At 40.7% G+C, this 22307-nt stretch overlaps 1 protein-coding gene across 1 annotated transcript in view; it reads right to left on the bottom strand.

Moving 5' to 3' along the window:
• The window catches only part of LOC124795146 (trithorax group protein osa-like), a 94683-nt gene extending 77930 nt beyond the window's left edge, over nt 1–16753 (bottom strand). The window contains exon 1 of the mRNA XM_047259026.1: nt 16501–16753. Within this exon, the coding sequence (XP_047114982.1) occupies nt 16501–16527 (27 nt within the window). The 5' untranslated portion in view covers nt 16528–16753. The remainder of the gene's footprint in view (nt 1–16500) is intronic.
• Nucleotides 16754–22307: the final 5554 nt, after the last annotated feature.

The following is a 22307-nucleotide window of genomic DNA, read 5'->3' as shown; positions in this document are numbered from 1 at the left end:
GAGAACATAGATTATGAGCAATTTTTATCCGCAAGAAAATGTAAAGAATTTAATAATGACAGCGTACAGGTACACGCTTTGAGCTGTATACGACAATTTGTTTTTATGCTTTCACCGCTATTGCCTGTAATGCAGAAGCTAACTTTGAACCAGATGCGACAATTTATTTTTGTATTTTCATCAGCATTGCCTATAATGAAGAAACTAGAATTAGCACGGATACAACAATTTGCCTTTGGAATTTTACCGGCATTGCCTGCAACGCAAAAGCTGAAATGTATTTGCAGTGCGTAATAGACCTCAGGGGATTCATTACGCTTTAATGAATATGTGCCGTAGCGAGCATAGGGCCCCGAGCTGTAGTAGTGCTGTTTCATCTTTAGTTTTCTGCACTGCTGCCTTTTCTTCTACTATCCTTTATATCTATCAAAACTGCTCTTTAACTATTGCTCTATCTAGGATTAAGAATATGTAATGAAAACCCGATGTGACAAATTTTTACTGAAAGTGACAACATTCTTTAGGCACTCCAAAACCAGCGTAATTTTAATTACAGATAAAATCGTAATCATCAGTATGTGTAAAATTAACAGCAAACGCATTTTTTTGTAACAATAGACGTTTTTCACCGCAACAGCATGAAAGTCAGCCGCTTAGCATACGTAACCAACAATGCAGTCTACTAGGTCAACCAAACTTTAATGTTTCGCCGCGTGCATGTATAGTCTCAGCTCCAACAAATAGTAACGCATGGCAGCAAAGAAATAACTACGTACAGATAACACACTATTTCAACTCGTATCGCAATGCGCCGTATAGAAATTACTATCATGACAGACGTAAAAAAATGATGAGCACAATTTTCAGCGTACATATAATAACAGTCGGTCTCACCAACAGCAAAATCATACGCAAGAACATATTCTCATGAATGAACCCGACAGTAGGTACCATCCAGAGCGTAACACGTCAGTAAGAAGTAACAGAACAGTTCATATAGTGGATATGCCACAGCATCCTCCCGTAAAATAAATAACGACACATACGATAGATTTTAACCAGATACAGCACAGATTGCATATTACAGTAACGCAAACATTACTTTTGACACGCAGAATTTTGCTCACGAGAATGTTATTTGAAACATGCTCTGTTGAATGCTCCACTTTTATCGCACCCAGATCTTACCAGAAATTTTTCCATTGCCACCGACAGTTACAACACCGCTTTAGGCGTACACATTTTCCAGGAAATAGAAGAAGATGGCTCTATAGTAATTAAAAACATCGCATTTGCAAGCCGCATTCTGTCACCCGCTGAACGAAATTATTCCGTTACAGAATTAGAAACATTATGTGTTGTATGGGCTTTCACGAGATTTAGGCACTTTCTTTATGGCAGACACACCACCGTCTACACAGACCACAGAGCGATACAATTTTTGCTTTCAGCTAAATTTACTCACGATAGATTAAGCAGATGGAAACTTTATTTGCAGGAATTTAATTTTACAATTGTTCACATTCCCGGCACACAAAATGTTATAGCAGACGCACTATCGCGTTCTCTCGGCAACAATCAGCAAGATGTAGCAACCAACTTCTGCAAAACAAATTTCAGTGTCATGTACATTCAGCAAGTCGCATTTGAAAATTTTATTTCATCGTCATTACAGGACATAGCAAAGGAGCAAAATAAAGACAATGTGTGGAAAGAAATTAAACACCTTTGGCAAGATAAAAAAAATGTTACGATTAGAAACCATTACACTGTACGCAATGACGTTCTGTTTCGCCGCTCTCATCCTGACAGCAACAATTGGTTATTATGCATACCTGACGAACTGGTTAACAAATTAATTTGGTACACTCATTTAAGCTACGCACATTACGGAGCACGAAAATGTTTTCTTATACTGAGACAGAACTGTTATTTTACTAACATGGAAAAACGTATACGACGAGTTTTAGCGTCTTGTAAAATTTGCCAGAAAGCTAAATCAGACACCACTTCACATATTCCTCCTTTATATCCCATTATACCTGTTAAATTAAGACACATGGCCGCAGTAGATATTTTTGGTCCGATTCCCAGAACTAACAGAGGTTTTTGCTACATATTTGTCGGTGTTGAGCTCACTTCAAAATTTGTTACTTTCACTCCATTACGCAAAGCTACTGCTAAAACTGTTTCAAATGCATTTATAAAACATTTTCTATCTCATGTAGGGCATGTAATGAAAGTAATTTCCGACAATGGATCACAATTTCGTAGTAGTGTATGGACACGCATGTTACGAGCTAGAAACATTTCTCCGATTTATATATCCAAGTACCACGCTTCTTCGAACCCCTGTGAAAGATTAATGAAAGAAATTGGTAAGCTGTGCCGAATATACTGCCACAAAAGACATATTGATTGGGATACACACATACTCTCATTCCAAGATGTAATTAATTCCATTCCAAATGAATCCACTATGCTATCTCCGACTGTTATACTGAAAAACGTTGAACCACCGAACAAAATTAAAGAATTAATAGAATTTCCCAAAAGTCGTCGCCTACGACACCACGAAATAATTGACATTGCGCTGAACAACATCAAACGTGCCGCAGAGCGCCGGAGAAGACAGCAAAAACAGGTTTGTACACGCCGCGACTTTCACGTTGGACAGAAGATATTAGTACGTACACACTATTTATCCAGCAAATTAAAAGGTAAGTGCAGTAAATTTGAACTTCTATACGCAGGTCCATATCGGATTCGCAGCATCCCTCACCCCAATGTTGTACACGTCGAAACTTTGAGAACCAGAAAATCGAAAGGCAATCACCATATATCAAACATTAAACCGTTTATTGAATGAAACCACTGTATGATTCAACACACTATGATGTCATTTACTAATGCAATTAATTCACCTGACTAATTACTGATGATTATCGTATTTTTTCTTGGCAAGTGCCCGGCAAGGTAAGGTTAGCAGGTCGCTTTTCTTGTCGTTACACATCAGACCGTGCACATTTTCCACTTTTTTGTGTATATGACTGTACTCCAGTTTTGTTTGTGTGGACTATGAAATAGTTAAGATATAACACACACCAGTCGACTTTGACATTTTTTTTGCCTTATGACATCTCAACATCGTGACTGTTTCACATTTTTTTTTTGCTACTGCATTGTATTATTCTGTGTACATTTTTGCATCTGAACACTGTCAACGTCTTTAACATATTACGTTTTCTGTCATGTTATGCTGTATGGTTAATTGTGTCACCATAAACCAGTCATTATTTAGTGGGTATATGATTTAAATGCAAGACATTAATCTCTGCTCATCAATTTCAGAAAGAAATGATGCATGTAAGAAATAAATTCAACAGAAATGGGAATTTCACCTACGGGATAAACGAAAGAAGATGCAATAACTTTATGAGGAAGAGTAATTGGATCAGGATTAACAGGCATTAACAAGAATATACTATACTCATCGAAGAATAGCAGTCTTAACTAATTTTTTCTTTCAGAATACAAGGTGATTGATGCAGGCTGTCAGAGAGAACTACACATCTTAGTTTTAGTGATGAAATATGCTAGAGATAAGGAATAGTTATGTAATGAGTAATGAAGTGATTTTTTGCAGATGATAGTGAATACTGATGAATAATGATGAAGGAAATGGTATTATGAATAATGAAGTTTTTCTTTACAGGTGATGATAATAATGAAGTTATGGTAATGTGGATAATGAAGTTTTTTTCTTTACAGATGAGGATAATGTTGAAGTTATGTATTTATGCTACGTAGTTATTTAAGTATTTGTTGCAGTTTGCTTTGACAGTGGGTGTTACATTGCATAGTAGGATGACTGAAAGTTTTGGAAAGGACAGCTATGGAACACATTTTATACACATTTCACTACCTGTTAATTCGAAGTTCACTACTTTTCAGCATGGTGTGCGTTTCTTCTTTCAGGTCAATAATCCGATTTTGTATTTTTTTTCCAGGAGAAGCTTTTCATGATACTTACTAAACCTGTTACTTATTATACCTGTTCTAGTACTTGCATTTTTATATTTTTTTACCCATTTGTGTATCATTTATAAATGTGATCACATGTACTGCCTTGTTACATAATCTTGCTACAGCTGACTCATGACGAATGACGTTACCTATCCTCATTTGCTGCAATAGGTCAAAAGCAAAAAGTATTATGCGTCAGCAATTAATTATCGATCCCAACGCAATGCATTGCTACCAAAAAAATGTATTACCAGTCCCACATAATGTCACTAGTTTATGATAATTCTGAATAATACTGATCAACTCTGAATAGCATGTCACTTGATTAATGACCTCTTAATGAGACTATATTCAAAATGATGCTTTGTCACTAGCTAATAACTGCCACTGTTTATTATAATGATACTACTTATAATGCTTGTGATTACTAATGATTTGACTGTAATTAACTGATTTTAATAATGACTTTGTAATGATCTGAATACTACTGAATGAGGAACACTGTTTATTGTAATGAGTACTTGTAATGCCCATGATTATTAATGCTATGACTATAATTACCTGATTTTTAATAATGACTTCGTAATAAGCTGCATAATACTGAATGATGATTCTATTCAATACTTGCTGGCCACTGAGTGCCAATAATTAATGTCACTCCACGAATTGTTATTAATTATGCCATTGATTAGCTCTTGTTTCCAATGTTGATACTTTGTAATTTGAAATGAATGTGACTGTTTAATAATGCTTTGTAATTAGGAGAAGGCTAATAATTCTTAATATATTGGAATTTCAAATGATTAATTAACGATGCCATACTTTGTTGTTGGAAATGAATGTGACTGTTTCATAATGCTTTGTAATTAGGAAAAGACTAATGATTCTTAATAGATTGGAATGACACATAATTAATTAACTATGGTACTGTTTAATAATGCTTTGTATTTAATTAAGGCTAATAATTCTTACTATATTGAAATGACAAATGATTAATTAATTAACTGTAATTAGACAAATGATTAATTAACGACAAATGATTAATTAACTGTAATTAGGAAAAAGCTAATGATTATTGGAATGAAAAATGATTAATTAACTGTAATTAGGAAAAGGCTAATGATTATTGGAATGACAAATGATTAATTAACTGTAATTAGGAGAAGGATAATGATTCTTAATTACACTCTGTAACTGAAAAGAATGCGATTATTTCATAATGCTTTGTAACCAGGAAAAGAAGGCTACTGATTCTATGTACAACAATTAATGAACATTTTTCTGTAATACTACATACTTGGTACAGAAATGTTCAATAACTGGGCTATGAATGCCACAAACTACTAATTAAGTCTGTAATTGTCGATATTATGTGACTTGATGTCCTTCACCTCATAAGCTGACTACCCTGAATTACTGCAATGTCCATTTGTCCTGTTTATCCCAGTGATCATGGAGCACTATATTTGGTTTTGCACTAATTCTACGTTGGTGTGCCTTGTAAGAGTGTGGTGTTGACACGACATGCTGTCCACCACCGTGAGCAATGAAGACGTTATTATGGTCCCACTGTTTGGTGTACCTAATGTACTGCCAAAATGAAAACATGGAACATTACTACGACAGTTCAGTGTCTTTGCTACACTGATAAATTCTGATGGGAAAAGATCTTCAAGTTGTGTCACTTGGTGTTGTACTTCTGTGGAAAGATATGGACTTTCAGAGCAGCTGTGTGCAATCTAAAGTGCTACAACCATGATGCAATCCTTCCCTTTCCTATCCTGATTCTTGTCACATAAAGAAAAAATTTTTTTGGTAACATCATTTATGTTCATAGGTTATACATTTTTCGATTCGCTGAACTCCAATGCGAGTACACTTATGTCACTTGTCAACATAATATTTTTTGCCAGTCTGTTTATTTGTTATGAATATGCTAAAGAATTTTTTCAGTGCCTGTGCACTTTATTATCTGTCAAATAATTTGTATATATTTTTCTGATTTGCTACTATGTTTTGTACTCACATTTTGTCTTTGTCTGATATATTTTGTACTTAGTGCGTGTGCACAACATTTAAATATTCTGTAAGTTGTAGAATTTTGTTAATTAAAGAAAAATTTTGCCGCGCTTGGCAAGTCCAAATGACTCACCATCGCTGCCAAATTTTTGCCCCCCCAGTGGAGGGTTATGAAACACGTATGTAACGCAGCAGCGATGGCGAGGCATTGTAGCATCTGTGACCAGAGAGTTTGCGCTTGACCGCGCGAGTGTTGCGAGCGGTTCTCTGTCTGTCAGTAGTCGTTTCTCAGTCAGTAGCAGTTAGTCTGTCGTTGCGAGTCTGTCAGTTCAGTCGTTGCGAGTCTGTAGCTCTGTCTAGTTGAGAGCAGTACTCAGTCTGTAGTCGTCATGCAGAGCGGTCGGTCAGTAGTAGCAGCCCAGTGCGGTTGTGTGATGTAGGCGGTCGGCAACACTGGTCAAGATGAGGAATAAGGTATACTGTTAATTAATATAATCATTAGATAATGAAAAATTTTATTTATTGTAATTATTCTCCAACAAGTCTCCCAATAATAATTTTTTATTTCAAAAGCATTTTCTCAAAAATTTAATTTTTTATTGAACTCAAGATTTCGTTGCACTTCCCATTTCATTCCACTTCTTTTGAAGAAAAATTCCAGTAAAATCACAAAAAAAGAGAATATTATTATTTGCAATGCAGTTCCTCCAAGCGGTGCGCAACAACAACAGCAGATATGTGACATTGATTTATTCTGAGGTAAGACTTTAATTCTGATTGTTTTACACAGGGCCAAAGACCGATATTTCGGTTTAATTGTATTTTCTTGTCACTGAACGGACTTTAAATTTTGTGAAGAATTTATATTTGAGTCAGATTGCGTATTTCACATTTTTGTTGCCATTGTCAGTACATTTCATTGTGGGCAGGTTACGCTTAGAGCAATGTCCATCAGCATTTCTAATTAGCATCGTCCTTTCTTTAAAAATTTTGTGGGGAGGTTACCTTGGCTCCCCATTTCTATTAAGTATTGTCAACTTACATTTCTTATAAAATTTCGGTGGGGAGGTTACAATATGAATAACGGAATAAGAGAATTTTCAGATGGTTCAAATGGCTCTAAGCACTATGGGACTTAACATCTGAAGTTATCAGTCCTCTAGACTTAGAACTCCTTAAATCTAACTATCCAAAGGACATCACACACATCCATGCTCGAGGCAGGATTCGAACCTGCGACTGTAGTAAGCGCCTGGAACCACTCGGCCATAGGGGCCGTGCTATGAGAATTTAAAAATGTTGTAAACCTTCAACATATTATACACATCTATAAATGCATTAAATAGTTGACGCTTATTGTGAAATCCAGTTGTAATTTTACAATTAATATAACGGCGCTGGATTTCCAAATCTGATAAGAAACGTTCGTGCAGTAACATGGGTACATAAACGAAAACAATAATGAAATAAAATAAATATAAATACAAGTAACATTCGGGTTTAGAACACCGGGCGCAAAATTATGAAGCCATAACTCTATCCACAGAGCTCCAATCTCGTCTGAGAATCCAGTGTGGTTGTTGTTGTTGTTGTTGTGGTCTTCAGTCCTGAGACTGGTTTGATGCAGCTCTCCATGCTACTCTATCCTGTGCAAGCTTTTTCATCTCCCAGTACCTACTGCAACCTACATCCTTCTGAATCTGCTTAGTGTATTCATCTCTTGGTCTCCCTCTACGATTTTTACCCTCCACGCTGCCCTCCAATACTAAATTTGTGATCCCTTGATGCCTCAGAACATGTCCTACCAACCGATCCCTTCTTCTGGTCAAGTTGTGCCACAAACTTCTCTTCTCCCCAATCCTATTCAATACTTCCTCATTAGTTATGTGATCTACCCATCTCATCTTCAGCATTCTTCTGTAGCACCACATTTCGAAAGCTTCTATTCTCTTCTTGTCCAAACTATTTATCGTCCATGTTTCACTTCCATACATGGCTACACTCCATACAAAAACTTTCAGAAATGACTTCCTGACACTTAAATCTATACTCGATGTTAACAAATCTCTCTTCTTCAGAAACGCTTTCCTTGCCATTGCCAGTCTACATTTTATATCCTCTCTACTTCGACCATCATCAGTTATTTTGCGCCCCAAATAGCAAAACTCCTTTACTACTTTAAGTGTCTCATTTCCTAATCTAATTCCCTTAGCATCACCCGACTTAATTAGACTACATTCCATTATCCTTGTTTTGCTTTTGTTGATGTTCATCTTATATCCTCCTTTCAAGACACTGTCCATTCCATTCAACTGCTCTTCCAAGTCCTTTGCTGTCTCTGACACAATTACAATGTCATCGGCGAACCTCAAAGTTTTTATTTCTTCTCCATGAATTTTAATACCTACTCCGAATTTTTCTTTTGTTTCCTTTACTGCTCGCTCAATATACAGATTGAACAACATCGGGGAGAGGCTACAACCCTGTCTTACTCCCTTCCCAACCACTGCTTCCCTTTCATGTCCCTCGACTCTTATAACTGCCATCTGGTTTCTGTACAAATTGTAAATAGCCTTTCGCTCCCTGTATTTTACCCCTGCCACCTTTAGAATTTGAAAGAAAGTATTCCAGTCAACATTGTCAAAAGCTTTCTCTAAGTCTACAAATGCTAGAAACGTAGGTTTGCCTTTCCTTAATGTTTTTTCTAAGGTAAGTCGTAAGGTCAGTATTGCCTCACGTGTTCCAGTGTTTCTACGGAATTCAAACTGATCTTCCCCGAGGTTGACTTCTACTAGTTTTTCCATTCGTCTGTAAAGAATTCGTGTTAGTATTTTGCAGCTGTGACTTATTAAACTAATAGTGTGTGTGGTAAAAAGCACTTAAAGTACCTCGAAAATACCTCGAAACCTTTGACTAGCGTTTTTTCACCAATAGTTGAGTACCTACGGATAAGTGTAGGCAAGTGTTCCCTTATCTTGGCTCCCTTGCCGTTGAGGTAATTTCCGGGAAATCTGATGTGGTACTTGTATTGTCCTCGTCAGTGACATAGAAACTGGTTGGTTCCCTGACATTCAGTGATGTACGCATGCGCATCATTCAACACGCATGTGGTCATTGTTGTCAACTGCGATTGGTAGATATAGTAATTTGGTGGCATCTTTTTGTATGAATGGATACGATTACTGTATAAAGGCAATCGAAAATAAGATACCTGTCTCGAAATATGTACTGCTTGATGAAATCTTCCACAATTGGAACTTCCTGCTGAAAAAGGCAAGTGTTATAGCAAAAGGAAAAAGAAGCTCCATTTCCCACGCCCGCTCGACGTCAGGTGAATTGCAGTATCAACTCAGATACTACGTTTTACTATGACTCTCCGGAATGGGGCGGTGCTCCGGAGAAACTAGACGGCCTGTTGAGGGCGGCCGACATTGAACTCAATTCCGGGCGTTACGGTCATGGCAAGGTTCCCCGCCACTGGCGGGCGCAGCGCCCGAACGCCAAAGCACCGGCAATGCTCTCCGATCCGTCTTACTTCAACGGCCTCACAATTAGGCACGGTACAGTTTCCAGCAAAGCCACGTCATTGATGACGTAATTTATGTTGCGGGTTACGGTGTCTTCCGGTTGTTACGCAGCGACATAAAATTTAACGTTTTCCTCGAATTGCCCCTGCGGCGGGCCGTAATATCTTCCGCCGCTGCGGACCGTATTGGCTGCTACCAAAATTTCCAAAGAGCCCATAAAAGTTCACTTCCGTTTAAACATCCGAGCCGGCGCCATAGGCTTCGTAGCTGCGAGGAGGGCGCTGTTCGAGCCACACACGCGCTCGGCGTCCGCAACTGCTTCGCTGAATAAGAAAGAGGGTGCGGCCCTATAAAGGGCTTATAGCAGGCGCGTTAGGGCGATTTCGAGTTGCTCTTTTGAAATTACTTGAATTTTATATTTTTTAACTAGAGCTCTCCGCGACTGTAATTAAAGCAGTTGGCGCGCAATGGGTTTTTACTTCGGTTCGTTTCTTGGAGTTTGCATATCACGTAAATGCTCTTAGCATTTTTATCGCTCCATTATGGCCAGAAATATCTGCAGGACGTGAACAGTAACAGATACGACCACACTCACAAAGATACACACACGCGCGCGCACACACACACACACACACACACACACACACACACACACACAAAACTGTTGCACCATTGACCCCCTAGCATTTCACAAACAGTTCAAAATACAGAAACTCGAAATTATAATACGTAGAGGAACAGCCGTTTTGGTGTCTAAACAGTGTATAGAACTTTTTGTGTCTAGCTGGGGGAATTACACTTTTCATTGCAACTGTTACTATTTTAAACGCCATTGCGTAGCGCATAGAAAGAAGAGATCTTGATTGTAGTTTTCTATGCAGTCATTTCGAAAAAAAATTATTTCCGTTTATCGCGTAAACACCAGATGAAATAACTGAATTTGACGTTCGGCGCCATCGTTTTTTTCTTAATCGGCACATTTCTGAGAGATGTCCACTCCCTTAGAGGTCTAGGTAGCGCGTCTGACTGTAATGCAGCAGGCCCAGGTTCGATTTCCGACCTGGTCGGAGATTTTCTCCGCTCGGGGACTGGGTCTTGTGTAGTCCTCATCCTCATTTCGGGTCATTATCGACACCCAAGTCGCCCGATGTGGCCTCAACGAAAAATACACTTGCAACTTGTCAACCGAACTGTTGCCCGGCCATCAGTGAGTGCCGTACGATGATTTCGTTTGCCTTAAAACATAAAAAATAAATACTGTAAATTCTAAAAGAAATGCTCCTATTTCTAAGCAGTCAAATACGTTCATCTTTAGATATATATAAAAACATGGTTTCTTTATTATATATTCAGAAAAAGATACGACCATGAGACAGAAAGCAAAACAGGAGCCCTTGTCTCGATAACTTCAGCCATTCAGGATATATTTCAGATTTATTCTGCATGTCGTTTACTCGAATCGGATTCGCATTCAGCAGAGACGACGAATATGCGTCTAAATCATGTCAGTTTGCTCATGCCAAAACTAGAGAAATAAGTGAACAACCGCGTTGAATAACGGAAGAGATTATTTTCAGCGAAATGCGGAAGGATAGTACATCAAGAAATTACGATGTTAATCAGTGTTAAAAGCGAAATTGTGCATCGTAAGGTACGCAGGCACTTAATATTTTAGAACGAGTACAAATGTTCGTTTGGAAAGGATGAGGACGGTTAGTACCTAATTCTCCAGTTATTACGAGACTGGTATAAAAAACTGAACTATACGGAACGAATTTCGTTTATTTTGAACCGACTGCGAATGTAGGAACATATGACCTTTGACAATGTGAGCTTCCCCTCTTCGCCTACTATGTACGTAACGAAATTTTATTACTGAGAATATTTTTATGTAAAATAATACCTCAAATCTTAATACGCATTTCATTTGTAGACGGTTGATGTGCCAAGCCCATGACTTAACAAATTGTTGATGTCTGTCCGAAAAGAAAAGGCGAAACTGTTATAGAAAGACGGACTACTACTATAACACGTTTAATTCGGTACAGATACTATTTTTCCTGGCTGCAACTACGAGACTATGGCTGGCGTGTCACTAACATGTTAATCAAAAAGCTCCGTCAGGTTGTTACGTACACAAAAATTTCTCTCGCTGTTTTCACACGCAGACAGTATTAGCCGAGTAGTTTGGATACTTCAACTCGATTCTGTTCAAAGCGTAAGCTTTGGGAAGATTGCAGCTTCGGTGGCGTTAGTGTACATAAAAATATTGTTTAATGTTGATAAACCGAATCCCCCGTTAAAGTCTCTTCGGGGACCAACTGATTCTTAAACTCAAATGCCAACAACTGTAGGAGCAATGCTGATTCTTTGCAATCTATAAAAAAATTATGTAATACGGATAACCCAATGGGCTGTTAAAGTCTCTTCGGTAAACTAAGAATTTATAAACTCAAAGGCCAATAAATTTACTCCTCAACGATAGACCTATTTGTGGTTTACAATAAAATTCACAACTATAATAACAGAAGGAGAGATAATATTCATAAAGAGTTTGCTTCCAAATCGGAGTTCTCGGGTGCCCAGCCGGGTCACATTGTAATTACTCCACAATTAATGGATTAATTATAGCGTACCCGGCTGGACACCCGAAAATTCTACAAGTTAGAGATACGCCAGGAAAACATTACATCGTGAACGTAAATTGCTGTTAGCACCAACGTTCATATCAACTAGGTTTCAGCTCTTGTAGTGTACAGACGCCTTCTAGCCATTTCTGAAAGCATTAGAGCTGAATTTTTAATATCAAATAGTAGCGTAATATAAGAGGAAGAGCAAAGATTTATAGAAACTAGCTCTTTTATATCTAATGTACGTATACGAGGAAGAGTAATCTAGAGGTAATTGTATTAATTGGCAATGTGTGTACTTATCACCGAACTCCATATAATGAGCAGTGATTTGTGACGGTTAAATTAAGATAAACGGAACTGCTTCGGTGAATTATTGCTACCAATCGTAATACGATTTTTTTACGTTTCAATGACGCTTCAGTGTTGCCACAGTTCAAGGTGCCTATGGTTTGTAGTCACTAGTGTTGGCAGTCTTCTCCGTTTCGTTGTTGAAAGCTGGCAACAACGCTTCCAGTTGTGAAGTAATTTTAGTCCTGTCTCTCTGCCGTACGGTTATTACTGGTTTTAGTATACCTCACATAAACAGCCTGCAGAAACTACATTTGCATGTTACTGTATAATTTTACACGTTCCTCACACTTGAAGGCTCACCTTTGTGATACACGGTACATCGTAATGTGTGAGAGAACGGATAAATTAATAAATTATAAGTGAGTACTCAGAATGCCGTCAGAACAATTTAACTGCGATGTAATTACCTGTGAAGAAATTAGCCACCCAATCATCAGCTTCCTTTTGTAGCACTAAATATCAGAAGTTTCTATTCTATTCTATCCAAACTATTTATCGTCCATGTTTCGCTTTCATACATGGATACACGCCTTACAAATATTTACATAAAAGACTTCCTGAAACTTAAATCTATACTCGATGTTAACAGATTTCTCTTCTTCAGAAACGCTGTTTTTGCGATTGCTACTGCACATTTTATATCCTCGTACTTCCACGGTCATCGCGTACTTTGCTGCCCAAATAGCAAAACTCATCTACTACAAGTGTATCATTTTCCTAATCTGGTTCCCTCAGCATCACCTTATTTAATTCGACTGAACTACACTCCGTCAGGACAGGCCAGGAAGGCCCAATGTTTCCGACCGGCCACCGTGTCATCCTCATACCACAAGCGTCATTGGATGCTGGTGTGGAGGGGCATGTGATCAGCACACCGTTCTTCCGACCGTATGTCAGTTTACAAGGAGCCGCTACTTCTCATTCAATAGCTCTCAGCCATTGCCTCACAATGGCTGAGTGCACCCCAAATCCCGACAGCCTCGGCAGACCGAATGGGCACCAAAGTTCTAGTACACCTTACCCGATTTAACTAATGCATGCCTCTCAAGTTCTCAGGGGACACGACTTCCCCGTTAAACTTCGTTATAGTTCAGCCAAATTAAACGAAAAATTTGGAAATTATATTCACAAATCTTCGTCGCAAATCAATCTATCTGTTAAGGTTCAAATGGTTCAAATGGCTCTGAGCACTATCGGACTCAACTGCTGAGGTCATTAGTCCCCTAGAACTTAGAACTAGTCTAACCTAACTAACCGAAGGACATCACAAACATCCATGCCCGAGGCAGGATTCGAACCTGCGACCGTAGCGGTCTTGCGGTCTGCAGCGCCTTTAACCGCACGGCCACTTCGGCCGGCTATCTGTTAAGGAAAAGAGTATGAAAATCGCTGTAGTTCCGGAGATTGACCTTCAAATACACAAAGAGAAACTTGGCAGGTCTTTAGATATACAGTGTTAGTATTTTGTGTTTTACAAACACATTGCTATGTCATACTACGTAGACTTCTGCGGCTAGTATTCGCGTCCTTGGTGATGCAGGTTTTATGGACATTAGGCAGGTCCACAGTACGTTTCTCTGCCGAACGTTTCGTACCCCAATCCTGGAGACGTCATCAGACGGTATAAAGATTCAGCTAGCAATATCAAATTCAAACAGGCATAGCAAACCGCATAGTTTATACGTATCCACGCCACAATCGGTCCGTGATGGTAGAGTTGGTGCTTTGGGCTTATTTGTTTCTAAGGCCCGCAATGTGTCTAACTTCAGTTCTCTTTCTTTCTGTTTTGTTTGGATTTCTGTGAGTTCCCTATACAACCTTGAATAGTGATGATGAAAACCGCAACAGTGATGCGCGTGACCCTAGTTGGAAACACTACAGGAAAGACGATGGACATTGTAGAGAGTCTTATTCTGCATATTGTGTGGACATGACGTCTAAAATAGGCAAGAAAGAAATTAATTTCTCCAATAACGCACCGTCAAAACGAAAAAAAAATTTAAAAAATTGCAGAAATTCCGTAATGTAACGTGGAGTTCCGACAGTAATACATCTATCGGATGGAATATGAAGAAGGGGAAGTGATTCTGATAAGTCATGTACGCTAACCATATACTGGAAATGTAGAAATGTCCTCTCAATTAGGTTTTCTGTACATCTCAGCAAACCACATATACGGAGAAACGATTTTGGTAGTTTAATGTGAAACTGTAAGATTATTTTTCGTTTCGTCTGGGAATCGGACGTGTCAAAACGTTCGCTTGCATCAGGTAACCACCAATTACATTTCTCCGATTCTATGGCTTTTATCAAGATTCACTTGTAACTAGGACGTACACACAGGCCATGAAGATGGTTCAAATGACTCCAAGTACTTTGGGACTTAACATCCGAGGTCATCAGTACCCTAGACTTAGAACTACTTAAACCTAACTCACCTAAGGACGTCATGCACATCCCTGCCCGAGGCAGGATTCGAACCGGCGACCGTAGCGGTCGCGCTGTTCCAGACTGTAGCGCCTAGAACCGCTTGGCCACCCCGGCCGGCGGTTACACTTCAGCTCATTTCACTCCTGGTCCTTCCAAACGTAATTAATGGCCCTCAATCCACCAAATGCGTGGTAGAATGCTTTCCTTGGTAGACGCGTTTGTCGTATTCGGTATGGACTAGAACTTGCGTCTCTGGTTAGAATAGGGGACTATCTACTTTGAAATTGCAACCAGTCGCTTTCATTGTTTCTTTAAAAAAAAAAATTTCTATTTTTATGTAGATTTAACGCCACAGCCGGCCGAAGTGGCCGTGCGGTTAAAGGCGCTGCAGTCTGGAACCGCAAGACCGCTACGGTCGCAGGTTCGAATCCTGCCTCGGGCATGGATGTTTGTGATCACCTTAGGTTAGTTAGGTTTAACTAGTTCTAAGTTCTAGGGGACTAATGACCTCAGAAGTTGAGTCCCATACTGCTCAGAGCCATTTGAACCATTTAACGCCACAGCATGACCATCTTTATATGATAATAATAACCTTATGTTTTTCAGTGGTCCAGCGCAAACCTTCCAGTTGGACGCTATTTCGGGTACTTACTTGTCACGAATCTAATGGAGTTATTCAATCTGGGAAAGGTGACCCAGGGTTTAACAAAGAATCCGAAACAAGTGTCATTTCTGACGAACCATCCGATCACTGAGAGGTGAAGGCTAGATTATAGGCAGACAAAGTGTCCGTTTGCCGGCTTGTATTCGATTCAGCGATGTCTTAATTTCCAGCCACGCTCTTCACCGCTAGATCATCAGGCCCTATACACCCTTAGATGGAAGATAAATTTGAACTTTGAACCAAAAGCATCTACTCACTTGGATCGTGGTGATGGCTTGTAATACCCAAAGTTGTAAGTTACATACACTATACACTAGCGTGAAAATCACAGCACTTAGAAGCACATGATTTAGCAACTTGTGTGCAAGCTTCCGATTCCTGTATCCACAGTGTGTGATGTGGCAGAAGTACATCGAAGGGAAAATAATATTTTTAATCAGTAGAAATCAACTGGTCACAGTTTTAATACTAATCACGCGCTATACAGTTTTAACTTGTCACCTATGATCACTGTGAATCTTCAGTCAGAACACTGTGCTATGAGGCACTGTGGCGACACACTAGAATCTTTTTTCGGAAGGTGGTGGTTTAAATTGATGCGGCCATCAAGATTTACGTTTTCCGAGCTTCCTCTGAATCTTAAATCACACGTTCAGGAACGATTCATTTCAAAAGGACACGGAAGATTTATTTCACCAAACGGACAATAAACTCTCTGTCTTATGACCTCGTCGTCGAGGGATGTTAAACAGTCACCTTCCTTTCTCTCCTTTGATCATAACGAGCTCGATAATTTACAATACTCCTCCACAGACAGTCACAATGAAGTGGACACGAGCTGCCAACTCACCTGCAAGATACTCGTGGCCCGAGCCATCGCTGGCACTGCCGTAACACTGTCGGTCTTCTTCCGGCACTTCCTTGCTCAGCTGGGAGGCAGCGGAGAAGAACGCATTACGGCGAACACCCTGTCAACTGCTTCTCGTCGGCGTCCCGATGCCAGAGCGTTGTCCAGTCGCACACTGTGGGCTCCTACACACTGTCCACCGACGCGACCACCTCGACACTGACACAGACTGGAGGTTGCTTATACCACTCGTGTACCTGGCCGGCACGGAGGTGGAGGGAGCAAAAATGTCTCGGCCGCGACGGCGTCTCCTTTATATAAACTGCCGCGACGCCAGGTGGGAAGAAGCGCCCGAGCAGGCGGAGGGGACCACCAGCACCAATGGGCGCCGACGGCGGCGCTGGAGAAAGTAGGCTACAGCAGCGGCGGCGGCTGGGACCCCCGCCCGAAGAAAGTACACGTCGAGGCGAGGAGCGGGCAGCATCCGCGCCGTACTCTCACCCTCGGCTCAGGAATGCCCGACTCTCCCAGTAGGACCGCGCATCCGGCTCTACGAGCCTCCATTTCTTCACAGCTCATCCTGATCGTCCAGGGCTGTGATGTCACCGCGCCGTTACAAAACTCGAGCAGCCATCCGGGACAGCCCTCTCACTTGCTGACCGACTCTGAAAAACTCAGTAATAATGACATCACTACGGCTGTGGAAAAGCGGCGCAATCGCCCGTGTCATCCCATTCACCGTTTAGCGTCTCCAAAAACATCCGAGGAACTGACTCCGGTTTTGCTCACCTTTCGTTTCGAAGAGAGTCTGGTGCTATGGGTCGCGCAAAAGCGTTGGACAAGGTGGTGCAATGTTTAAGAAGTTAGATATACATAAAACAAAATCAAACTTTTTTTACTGGGTGGGAATTGGGGGGGGGGGTGAGTGTGGGGGAGAGGGAGAGGTTCATCCGTCCTATGAGTGCATACCGTTCTCCACAACTTTCTCTCCTGTGCCAAACATTTTTCACTTACATCTTAAGCCCTCTATTATTTCTAGGATGTATTCGCGCCGAGCGAGGTGGCGCAGTGGTTATGACACCGGACTGGCATTCGGGAGAACGACGCGTCCGACCAACGTGATCTAGGTTTTCCGTGATTTACCAAAATCGCGTCAGGCAAGTGCCGGATGTTTCCTTTGAAAGACACGGGCGACTTCCTTCCCATCCTTCCCTAATCCGATCGGACCGACGACCTTGATGTTTGGTCCCCACCCCACGATCAACTGAACCGAACCAAACATGTATTCCAAACTCTGTGTTCCGCAGCAGTTTTTCCTCATTGTAGCTTGAAATGTGATAGTACTGTTACTATTAACACAGTATATAAATAAAGCAGTAGAAACTATTTGCAAATGATACTGTTGTTTATAAGAAAGTAGCAAAGCCAGGAGGTAGTATCGATTTGCAGAACGACCTGCCAGCTGGAGATTTGTGCCGGACCGGAATTCGAAACCGGATCACCTGTTTACTACGCAGATGCACTGAGCTCTGAGCCATCCGGACACAATGTTCATCGCAACTGCATCAACTACCCAAGCAAGTTTCCCGTCAGATATAAATTCTCATCTTATCCATATACTACTGATGTAGTGCCTCTTGCAAATAATCCCCATTACTCGCGACATTTAGCCGATTCCCATATGAGTTCGATCGTGTTGTGCATATTCACCGAAGTGATCAGTTGGTCCTCCTCACCTTAATCAAATATGTGGTGTCTGTTCTCTCAGAGATGTCCGAAAGGACAGACACATTTTGATTCCGAAGACATTATTTACCGAGACACAGGGAAATGACTGACATTAACTGCTAGTGGGTACTGATTTTAATCAATGAGGAAAGTTGCAAATTTGTGCTGGACCGGGTTTCGAACCAGGCAGGGTCTCTACTAGGCAGATGTGCTGACCTTTGCACAGTCATTTCTCTGCGTCGTGATTCATAATGGATGCGGGATCAAAATATTTCTGTTCTTTTGGACATGTTCGAAAGAATAGGCACCTACTGTGCATACACAGGGAAAGAAGTCCACTACTGTACAACTACTCTATCACTGATAAATTACTGAAAACAGCATCCACCGCATAACATATAGGAGTAATTATCCAGGGCTACTTTAACTGGAGCCAACTGCGTTCCCGCAATGGTAAAACCGGTTCCCGTCAGATCACCGAAGTTAAGCGCTGCCGGGCTGGGTTAGAATTTGGATGGGTAATCATCCGGTCTGCCGAGCGCTGTTGGTAAGCGGGGTGCCCTCAGCCCTTGTGAGGAAAACTGAGGAGCTACTTGATTGAGAAGTAGCGGCTCCTGTCTCGGAAACTGACATACGACCGGGAGAGCGGTGTGCTGACCAAATGCCCCTTCATCTCCGCATTCAATGACGCCTGTGGGCTGAGGATGACACGGCAGCCTGTCGGTACCGTTGGGCCTTCCAAGGCCTATTCGGACGGAATTCAGTTTAGTTTAGTTTCTTCCGTTAAATAGAACGACAACATAGAACAAACAGTAGGAAAAGCAAATGCCGGAGTAAGATTTGTAGGAAGAATCTTAAGGAAATGTAATTCTTGAGTAATGTTCATCAAGCTGGGATCCTTACCAGCTAGAACTGATAGAGGAGGGCCAACGAAGACCCGACCGTTTCGTCACGGGATCGTTTAGTTGGCTCGAGAGCGATACAAAGATGCTCAAGAGACTTCAGTGACAGGCGCTACAAGAGAGGCATTGTGCGAAACAGAGTGATATACTGCTGAAATTTCGAGAGAGCACTTTCCGGAGAGTGTCGAATAATATATTACTGCCACGTGGTCTTAGGCGCCTGGTAAGGGTCCGTGCGGTTCCTCCCGTCGGAGGTTCGAGTCCTCCCTCGGGCATGGGTGTGTGTGTGTTGGCCTTAGCGTTAGTTTAAGTTAGATTACGTAGTGTGTAAGCTTAGGGACCGATGACCTCAGCAGTTATTTGTTCCATAAGATCTTACCACAAATTTCCAATGAATATTTCTTCCTCCCACATATATCTCGCGAAATAACCAAGACAAGAAAATCCGAGAAATTAGAGCTAATACATTCATTCTTCACATGCGCTATTAGCGAGTGGAATAGGGAAAGGGGAATAAGTTATTGGTTCCGGAAGTGCCTCCTGCAACGCACCATTAGGAAACTGGAAATTTGTGGTAAGGTCTTTTGCGACCAAACTGCTGACGACATCGGTCCCTAAGCTTACACAGCACTTAATCTAAGACTAACTTACGCTAAGGACAACACATACACCCATGCCCGAGGGAGGACTCGAACCTCCGATGAGGTGACCGCGGCACCATTAGATTGCTTGTCGAGTATTATATAGGTAAGTAAAACACATTTCGGATAATTCTGTCCCATTCCCCCTCCCCCCCCCCCTCCCCGCTATGTATGCCACATGTTCCTCTCCTCGGTGATTGCATCTTTCCTCAAACTCATATAGTCTCGTGTTATCCAGTTTTTTCCATAGTTCATGCTTCACCTTCACACAACACTGTGCTCGAAAAATATATTCTTAGAAACTTCTTCCTCATATTAAGCCTGATATTTGACGCTAGCAGACTTCTTTAGGCCAAGAATATCCTCTTCTCCCGTGGCTGCTTCCTTTCCCACTTGTTTTTATTTTTATTTATTTATTTATTTTTTTTTTAAGTGATAGAATTCCATCGCTTTACCTGTCTCGTGGCCATCAGTTATGATGCTAATGATATCAGTACTCACATTTCTCTTACTTAGCATAAGTTTCCTTTCCTCAGTGCACCCTCAGACCCTGTTCCGTATGCATTAGGCTGTTCATTCCATGCAAACGGTCCTATAGTTCCGTCTTCTTACAATACGTGAAATGGACTGTAAACTTGCTAATAACAGACTGATAGTAGTAATCTTTTCGTGTACAGAAGTATTACCAATAGCAGTCGTACATACAAGTAGTTTTATTCACTTCTTCATTAGTGTTACAAGGATGCTTGACATGCACTATTATAGTTAAAAATTAAAAATTTAATTCGTATTTAGGAACTCTAAGATATGTATTCAGCGTCAAAGGTTGTTCTATTATGAGAATTAGTTGTTTTATTTGTGATGCTGACAACAGCAAAACATTTCCTGAATATATGCATAATATAGACTGTCTGGATTCCAAATTTTATGTTGTTTTTTGGTAACCTGTCGGTCATCAAAGTGAGGTCGGTGCCGAGCGTGGTTGGAAGCATATGTGCACTGGTGTGGAGACCGAATTATGATATTGAAATAATAACCATATATTTCAGTGCGCTAGAATTGCAAAAGTGGTTTGTCGCGTTTAGAGGACAATTCTTAGTTCAGGCTGTGTAAATTTTCATAACTTCCATGGTTTTATACGTTTTATTCATCTGATACTGTTGTCTGAAGTAATACAGAATATGCGTGGAATTCTAACACGCCTTCGCTCGTTTATTGTGTGTGTTTGGTACAAGCTTGATTTTCGCGAGTACTTTTCTACCTCTCAACAATAGAAGTTAGAGTTTAAGTGGGTAGGGAGACCAATCAGTTTTAACGTGGGCAACCGAAACCCTTAAGTAACGCGATCTTGAAAAATGGCACTTTCATAAATACCCCCTGCGGCTAATTTTAGAGCACAAATTAAAACATTAATTATATCATCAAAAAAGGATCAAGGATAAACTTTAATGACAGTGGAGAGACAAATCCTAGTGTTCACTACACAACTTATTTTAAATAAAAGCCCAGAAATTTACAAGCACAGATAGGAAACAACATATGTCTTGTCTATTCAAACACTTGCGAAATATATGGACTTAACTAATAGTCGGAAACTTCTGCGCAAAGTGGATAACGCTACTTCGTCTGTCGTACAGAAAACTAGAAGAAGCTACCGGAATCGACTGATTTGCGTGTAACTTCAGTGGAGTAACATTGATACGTTATCCCAACAATTTAATCTCTACCTCCCTTAAGAAGACGGTGCCCTTGGATATATCACCACAGCAAAAGTGTGCTGGTTTAAAGGGATGATCACACTAGAAGTAACTGCCGCTGGCGACAAAGCTGGAGACCCGCAAATGTGATGAGAGCCGAAACCTTACACATTCAACAGATAACTGGTATCGTCGTTGGTAAGGCAAAGATGAATCTTGTCACTTCACTGCCGGCAACAAGCGTAAGACGCGAACTCCGAGCACAAGGCGGAATTCAGCAACATCTTATGCGCAAGTGAATTAAGCAAAGCGCTCCCAAAAACTGTATGTCAGATGCAAGACGAGGACACCCAACACGAGGTGGAGTACAGCATCGTCTTTACATTTAAACGTAAAATAAATAAATAAATAAAAAGAACCATAAAATCTTTTATGTGCTTGGGAGCATAGGAAAGAAAATGTTCCTGTTCTGAGATACTCTCTCCTGCTTCTTTCAGAGTTCAAATAGGAATCCTATAGCTAATACTGGCGGGTCACCAGCTCGCTTTTCTACACCTTCCGCGTACGTACGAGCGAGCGAACCATAACTTAGAAACCACAGTGCATACTCCCTCTCTCCTCATACTAAACGTGTCCGGTCAGTTACACTCAAATTTTCGTCTATTTTTCCAGAAGACATCCCTCCTACCAACGCTTTAAGCAAATGTGCTAGTTCGAGTCAATATTTCGCTGGAACGAGTCTTGTGTACGTGTCAAAACAGCCAACCTGTCCCCTGGCCGCTTCCATTTCGCCACAATCTGAAAGAATTTTCGTCCACGACTACACGGCGCCGTCCAGTCTG

This window comes from Schistocerca piceifrons, chromosome 4 (assembly GCF_021461385.2).
Source record: "Schistocerca piceifrons isolate TAMUIC-IGC-003096 chromosome 4, iqSchPice1.1, whole genome shotgun sequence".
Taxonomy (NCBI): domain Eukaryota; kingdom Metazoa; phylum Arthropoda; class Insecta; order Orthoptera; family Acrididae; genus Schistocerca; species Schistocerca piceifrons.
Note: the sequence above shows the minus strand (reverse complement) of the source record. Positions and strands in the feature narration are given on the sequence as shown.